At 42.1% G+C, this 8,588-nt stretch overlaps 1 protein-coding gene across 1 annotated transcript; it reads left to right on the top strand.

The window, feature by feature from the left end:
• The first annotated feature begins 3,704 nt into the window (after positions 1-3,704).
• On the top strand, positions 3,705-7,402 carry LOC143261192 (uncharacterized). Its single transcript, XM_076527770.1, has 5 exons — positions 3,705-3,887; positions 4,246-4,485; positions 4,736-5,437; positions 5,621-5,916; positions 5,992-7,402. The coding sequence occupies exons 1-5, from the start codon at positions 3,705-3,707 to the stop codon at positions 7,400-7,402; spliced, it is 2,832 nt and encodes a 943-aa protein (XP_076383885.1).
• The last annotated feature ends 1,186 nt before the right edge of the window (positions 7,403-8,588 follow it).

Here is an 8,588-nt window from a genome sequence, read left to right as displayed (position 1 = left end):
AAATCCTTGCGATACAAATGGTTTAGCTTCAAATACTTGTGATTTATATGATTTAGCTTCGACTGCATGTGAAGCAAACGAGTTAGCTTCAAATCCAAGAGAAACACATGATTTAGCTTCAAATCAATGCGAAGTAGAAGGTTTAGTATGAAATCCATGCGATACAAATAATTTAGCTTCATGTACTTGCGCTATAACTGATATAGATTCAAATGCAGGCGAAACAAACGAGTTAGCTTTAAATCCAAGCGTAACACATGATTTAGCTTCAAATCAATGCGAAGTAGAAGGCTTAGCTTCAAATCCATGCGAAACAAATGGTTTAGCTTCAAATACTTGTGATACACATGATTTATCTTCAACTGCAGGCGAAAAAAACGAGTTAGCTTCAAATCAATGCGAAACACATGGTTTAACTTCAAATTCATGCGAAACACATGGTTTAGCTTCAACTACTTGTGATATACGTGATTTAACTTCAACTGCATGAGAAACAAACGAGTTAACTTCAAATTCAAGCGAAACACATGATTTAGCTTCAAATAAATGTGCAGTGGAATCCTTAACTTCAAATACATGCGAAACAAATGATTTATCTTCAGATAATTGCGATATAAGTGATATACCTTCAAATGCAGGCGAAACAAACGAGTTAGCTTGAAATCCAAGCGAAACACCTGATTTAGTTCAAATTCATGCGATGTAGAAAGATAAGCTTCAAACCCATGCGAAACTAATGGTTTAGCTTCAAATACTTTTTTATACATGATTTAGCTTCAACTGCATGCGAAACAAACGAGTTAGCTTCAAATCCAAGCGGAACACATGATTTAGCTTCAAATTCTTGCGAATCACATGGTTTAGATTCAAATCCTTGCGATACAAATGGTTTAGCTTCAAATACTTGTGATTTATATGATTTAGCTTCGACTGCATGTGAAGCAAACGAGTTAGCTTCAAATCCATGCGAAACACATGGTTTAGCTTCAAATCAATGCGAAGTAAAAGGCTTATCTTCAAATCCATGCGTAACAAATGGTTTTGCTTCAAATACTTGTGATATACATGATTTAGCTTCAACTGCATACCAAAAAAACGAGAGAGGTTCAAATCCATGCGAAACTCATGATGTATCTTCAAATCAATGCGAAGTAGTAGGCTTAGCTACAAATACAAGAGAAACAAATCATTTATCTTCAGATAATTGCGATATATGTGATATAGCTTCAAATGCACGCGAAACAATCGAGTTAGATTCAAATCCATGCTAAATACATGATTTAGTTTCAAATCAATGCGAAGTAGAAGGCTTAGCTTCACATCAATGCGAAACGAATGGTTATCTTCAAATACTTCTGATACAAATTGTTAGTGCACAGCTCTAATGTCTTTATGAGACGGACGTGCATAACCGGCTGTTTTTTGAGCCCAGGTTTTTTGAGAAATCGTTTCGGTCCCGATGGCCGGGACTAGTCATAAAGCAGGAAAGGTTCCGAAGGGTCAGCCTGACATTGTTTTATGACGGTCATGCCTGGAGGAGCTTTCCTGTCCTTGCCGGGGCCCTGCGGCCGTCTGCTTTGAGACGGACCAGCTGATTGGCTATTGCCAAAATCGGGCAGGACCAATCGGCGAGTGATGTGGGTGCGTTGGAGGGATGGTCTGCTGCGAGCGAGGGTATTCTCTGATAGAGACTAGAGTTCGGATAGAAGTCGTAGCAACAAGACATCCTGACCAAGGGTGTACTGTAGTCAGGGGCTAAATACAAAATAGCAGGCAGAATCCGGTTCTTTATTTTATACAGTCCACAAATCTATAGCGTCATAATTCGTCGCTATTATTGACGACGCTATGACGCCCCAACATTTGGTCCTTCGAGCCGGATAGTTGCGGATCGAAACTTTAGTCCTTGGGTTTTCTCAAGCTGGTATTCGGCCTCTGTTTTCAACTGGTGATCTTTGAGGAAGATTTCATCAAGCACGTTACAAGCTACGCCTCTTGGATATTTTGGAGACCACGAAGCTGCCGTTCAGACACGGACATCCTCGTTGACGGAACAGTGGGACTCTCCGAAGGATACAACTCTCGCATGGTCAAGAAGTCTACGATTAGTCAACTACGCTAACAAGGCTCGTTTCTAGGAAATCTCAAATCATCGTTGAGATTTCATCAAGAACGTCACAACCTACGCCTTTTGGATATTTTGGAGACCACGAAGCTGCCGTTCAGACACGGACATCCTCGTTGACGGAACAGCAACACCAAGGCTCCTTTCTACGAAACCTGAAATCATCATTGAGTGAGTAAACGAATCATCTTCCACTCCCAATTTCCTTCCTGTCGTATTCTACTTCCATTAAAATGGCATCTGAAAGTAGTGAATCACAAGTTTTGAAAAACTTGAAAAGGAAGCGTGCTACCATTAAGTCGCAAGTAACGCGTTTAGGAGCGCGCGTTGAAACTGTGGAAGGTTCAACGCTCAACTCGCTCGAAACCCTCACCACTAGATTAGATCAGCTTCTTAGTGCGTATGAGGACACACAATTTGAGATAGAAGGCGAAGATGTTTCCTCAGATCATGACGCGGAGAGAGACGCCTTTGAGAAGCATCACGCTACCATCATGAATTCAATAAATTTACGCAAAAATTCATTGAGAAACACGCATAGACCCAATCTCGCAATTAGGAATTCAACAGAATCTCCAAATACTATAAAGGTGACACAAGCTAGCTCTTTACTGCCACAAATTCAAATTAGGCCATTCGACGGCAACCCATTAGAATGGAACAGCTTTCGCGATACATTTGATTCGCTGGTCCACCAGAACGAAGATCTACCGGCCGTACAGAAATTCTACTTACTTAAAAACGCCTTACGTGGAGAAATAGCGTCGGTGATCACCTCGTTGACTGCATCAGAGGAGAATTATATAGTTGCTTGGGAATTATTACAAAAGCGTTGCAACAAACGTCGGCAAATTGTGTATGCACATTTAAAGTCTTTGTTGGAATTACAAGACGTTAAGGTAGATTCCCCGGACAGACTGCGCAACATTGGAGCACATTTTTAGTTTATCTAATCAGTAACAAGTTAGATAGGAATACTCGCAGAGCTTGGGATCGCACGTTAGAAAATCACGAGTTGCCGCAATTTGGACAGCTAGTCGAATTTATAAATAAACATGCGCGCGGAGACGAACGGGACAATAGCTTTGCTCGCCCGAATCAGCAAACCCAAATAGTAACGCGTTCACGCGAAAAACAACGCCATTTAGGGCAAACTTTCGTAACCACCAATTCGCGAAAAATTTGCAAAGGAGAACATTTTGTTTCAAGCTGTCCGAAACTTTTAGAAGTAACCCCTGGAGATCGCTTAGACATCATCAAAAGGGGAAAATTATGCATCAATTGCTTGCGGAGCGGCCACACAGTCGCCTATTGTAGATACACTAACTGCAAAAAGTGTGGTAAAAAACATCATACTCTTCTACATATTGCGGAAAGGGAAACTAATAGTCAATCAGAGATTGAGAGACCCACCTCCCCATCATCCATGCCACAAACTTTGAGATCCTTTGCCGTTAATAGTCGCAACGAAGTATTATTAGGGACAGCGATCGTTACCTTTGTAACTCGCGATAAGAGTGAACACGATTGTCGTGTGCTGTTAGACAGCGGTTCACAAACAAATTTCATAACCGAAAGAATGGCCGATAAGTTACAATTGAGAAAACGGGAAATAGATTCTTCGGTAGGTGGAATTGCCAATGTCGAGACCCGCGTCAAATATCTGGTCAATGCCGTAATTAAATCACGCACCACCCAATCTAATGATACGGTAACTTTAGTGACGCTTCCTTCCATCACTGGAATGCTACCTTCGCGCCAGGTAAAACGTACCGAAATTGATATTCCGACCGAAATAACGATAGCTGATCCTGAGTTCAATATTCCGGGCCCAATAGATGCAATTCTCGGGAATCAACTGTTTTTCACACTTTTATGTTTGGGACGAATCAAACTTTGTGCACAAAATATTATCATTCAAGAAACATTAGTAGGTTGGATAGTCACGGGAGCTACAACCAAACAAGAACAAGTAGCAAAGGGAAAACCCTCAAGATCACTGCACGCATCCTCCTTAGACAATGCGCTAACAAAGTTTTGGGAGATAGAAGAAATAGCAGAGCGCAAAAATTTATCTAGCGAAGAACAGGCATGTGAAAATCACTTCGTTGAAAATACAGTTCGCGATGTACATGGACGCTATATCGTGCGCTTGCCATTTAACGATATTCAAGAGATTTTATTCACTCGAACGCAAATTCTGCAAAGACCCTGATCTTCTTATACATTACAAACAATTCCTGTCAGAATATCTAGCATTAGGCCACATGACAGAAGTCAGTGATGCACGAGATGGCAAGGAGTTTTACTTACCGCACCACGCGGTAATAAAGGAGTGCAGCTTCACTACTAAGGTCAGGGTAGTTTTCGATGCCTCGGCTAAATCCTCATCGGGCGTATCCTTAAATGACGCACTTTTGGTCGGTCCCACCATTCAAGATAACTTATGGGCAATTTTACTACGATTTCGCTTTCACATGTTCGTCCTGACAGCAGACATAGAAAAAATGTTTAGGCAGATTAAAATGCATCCCGATGATGCGAAATTTCAAAAAATATTATGGCGCGATTCGAAGGAAGAGTCAATCAAAACGTTCCAATTAAATACAGGTCACGTATGGAACCGCTTCGGCTCCTTTTTTAGCGGTACGATGTCTACAGCAACTAGCCGAAGATGAACAGATCAGATTTCCGAATGCGTCGCGAACCTTTAAAGAAGATTTCTATGTCGATGATTTGCTCACCGGCGCATCTACCTTCAATGAAGCAATCAACTTACGCAATGAGTTGATTGATTTAGCTAGAAATGGGGGCTTCCATCTACGTCAATGGGCCTCAAATAACCATAAGTTGATTAGCGATTTAAAGGACCATGACGATCGACAAGCGATATGCTTAGATCTCAGTCAGACAAAGAAAACTCTGGGAGTTTTCTGGAATCCATCCAGTGATTCCGTAACTTACGCGGTAAACTCCTTTAGCGAAACTAGACTCACTAAGCGAATAGTTTTATCTCAAATAGCGCAATTATTCGACCCCCTTGGACTTCTCGGTCCCGTGATTATACGGGCAAAAATAATTATGCAAGACATTTGGAAGTCGAAAGTCACTTGGGATCAACCAATTCCGCAGGATATAGCCAAGGTGTGGTTAGAAACCAGAAATGAACTGGCTCAATTAGACAATTTTTCGTGCCCTCGGAGGGTAATGTTAGAAACCTCACGAGAAATACAACTCCACGGCTACTGCGATGCTAGTGAAAGGGCCTACGGCGCTTGCATATACATTCGTACCCTAGACCACTCAGGTAGGGTACGGGTCTCTCTATTATGCGCAAAATCCAAAGTAGCCCCTCTTAAAATCCTATCATTACCGCGGTTAGAGCTTTGCGCGGCTAGGTTATTAACGCGATTGAATAAGGAGGTAGCGAAGGCGTTGACCAATATAACTTTTGACGCGATTAGGTTTTGGTCAGATTCAATTATTGTGTTGCAGTGGATTAGGACAGCTCCACATTTGCTGAAAACCTTTGTAGCCAATAGAGTCAGCGAAATTCAAACAGACTCGGACCCACGTAACTGGATGCACGTATCAGGACGTGATAATCCAGCAGATTATATTTCTCGCGGACAATTGGCATCCACATTTATGAATAATAAGGTATGGCTAAACGATCCTGCGTGGCTCTCCCTAGACGAATGCTTTTGGCCACAATTGGACATTCCGCAAAGAGAAATTCTCGAGCGAAAAACCACAATAACGTTCCTTGCACGAGAAGGGACGAATGACCTGTTAACGCGATACTCTTCCATTGCGCGACTTAATAGAATTGTAGCTTACACACTACGATTCATTCACAATTGTAGATCGAAAAACAGACTTACGGGAAATTTATCAACTACAGAAATTCGCAAGGCGCATTTAGTTATCATTAAACAAGCCCAGTTAGAGGCATTTCCGATAGAAATAAACTGTTTGGAACGAAAAACAGCTATGCCCAAAGGGAGCAGAATATTAAATTTAAATCCATTCCTCGATCAGGATAAGCTTCTACGAGTAGGAGGTCGGCTAAGACATGCCCCATTAAGTTACTGTCAAAAACACCCATTGATATTACCCCATAGGCACCATATTACAAATTTGATAATTGAAAGCGAGCACCTACGTCACTGGCACGCAGGCACACAGGCAACTCTTAATGCGGTCCGACAAATTTATTGGCCAATAGATGGAATGAGAGCCATAAAGATCGTCATACACAAATGTATAAGGTGTTTTAGAGTAAAACCAAAGGTCCCAGTATATATAATGGGCGACTTACCCAAGAACAGAGTCACCAGGGCACGACCGTTTCAAAACGTAGGCGTGGATCATTGTGGTCCATTTTTTATAAAGGAAAAAAAGGTTAGTAATCGTTGCAAAATCAAGACGTATGTAGCGATTTTTGTATGCTTCGTGACCAAGGCCGTTCATCTAGAACTTACATCGGACCTTACCACTGAATCTTGCTTAGGAGCATTCAAGCGATTCTATGCCAGAAGAGGAAAGGCCACGAACATTTACTCCGACAACGGCACTAATTTCGTCGGCGCCAAAAACGAAATTACAGAAGTTCAAAGATTTCTCAGCTCCAACGAGCACAATAGTAAAATTAATCGTTTTTTATCGGACCAGGGAATTAATTGGCACTTCTCTCCGCCTCGGACTCCACACTTTGGTGGATTATGGGAGGCCGCCGTAAAGTCTTTTAAAGGACATCTGTACAAAACTATAGGAAACGAGCTGTTCACATTCGAGCAACTGAACACCTATATTATCGAAGTAGAAGCCATATTGAATTCCTGTCCCCTAACTCCCCTCTCCTCAGATCCGAACGATATTACTGCTTTATCACCCAGTCACTTCCTAATAGGTGATTCGTTAATGCAACTCCCTGAGTACGATTTGCGAGACACACTCGTTAACAAACTTTCGTCATGGCAACACATCCAGCGAGTGAAACAACACTTCTGGAATCGGTGGAGTAATGAATATTTACAGACGCTGCACACCAGAAACAAATGGCATATCCCGAATGACACCCAGCACAAGAAGGGTACATTGGTGATCATCCGGGAAGACAACACACCTCCGTTAACCTGGAAACTAGGACGGATCATTGACATTTGTCCAGGCCGGGACAAAATAGTGAGAGTCGCGACTGTCAAGACGGCCCAGGGGACCTACCAGCGGGCCATTAAAAAATTGTCCCCACTTCCCATTGATGACCCGGAATAAGATAATACACCCAAACACCGTTAGAACTTGTAATCACTCAGAAATTTGTGAATACTTATTCCCATTATGTATACATGCGTATTAGTGTAACTAGAGTTAAGTTAGGACAGTAGTATTGTCAATAAATCGTTACAACGACAAACTAGACCAGCCCTCTTCAAATGTAAATTGAGCGGTGCACTATCAATTTAGTAATTTCGAACGTAACCGTTCAAGGTGGTCGGTATGTTAGTGCACAGCACTAATGTCTTTATGAGACGGACGTGCATAACCGGCTGTTTTTCGAGCCCAGGTTTTTTCAGAAATCGTTTCGGTCCCGATGGCCGGGACTAGTCATAAAGCAGGAAAGGTTCCGAAGGGTCAGCCTGACATTGTTTTATGACGGTCATGCCTGGAGGAGCTTTTCTGTCCTTGCCGGGGCCCTGCGGCCGTCTGCTTTGAGACGGACCAGCTGATTGGCTATTGCCAAAATCGGGCAGGACCAATCGGCGAGTGATGTGGGTGCGTTGGAGGGATGGTGGTCTGCTGCGAGCGAGGGTATTCTCTGATAGAGACTAGAGTTCGGATAGAAGTCGTAGCAACAAGACATCCTGACCAAGGGTGTACTGTAGTCAGGGGCTAAATACAAAATAGCAGGCAGAATCCGGTTCTTTATTTTATACAGTCCACAAATCTATAGCGTCATAATTCATCGCTATTATTGACGACGCTGTGACGCCCCAACACACATGATTTAGCTTCAAGTGCATGCGAAACAAACGAGTTAGCTTCAAATCCAAGCGAAACACATGATTTAGCTTCAATTTCATGCAGAGTAGAAGTCGTAGCTTCAAATGCAGGCGAAACTATCGAGTTAGCTTCAAATCCATGCGAATCACACGATTTAGCTTCAAATCAATGCGAAGTAGACGGCCTAGCTTTAAATCCATGCGAAACGAATGGTTTGGATTCAAACACTTGCGAACATAAGTGATATAGCTTCAAGTGCATGCGAAACAAACGAATTAGCTTCAAATCCACGCGAATCACATGATTTAGCTTCAAATCAATGCGAAGTAGAAGGATAATATTCGAAATCATGCGAAACAAATGGTCTAGCTTCAAATACTCGTGAAATACATGATTTAGCTTCAAATGTAGGCGAAACAAACGAATTAGTTTCAAATCCATGCGAAACACATGATTT

Source organism: Megalopta genalis, unplaced genomic scaffold (assembly GCF_051020955.1).
Source record: "Megalopta genalis isolate 19385.01 unplaced genomic scaffold, iyMegGena1_principal scaffold0039, whole genome shotgun sequence".
Taxonomy (NCBI): Eukaryota; Metazoa; Arthropoda; class Insecta; order Hymenoptera; family Halictidae; genus Megalopta; species Megalopta genalis.
This window is presented reverse-complemented; position numbering and strand designations above follow the sequence as displayed.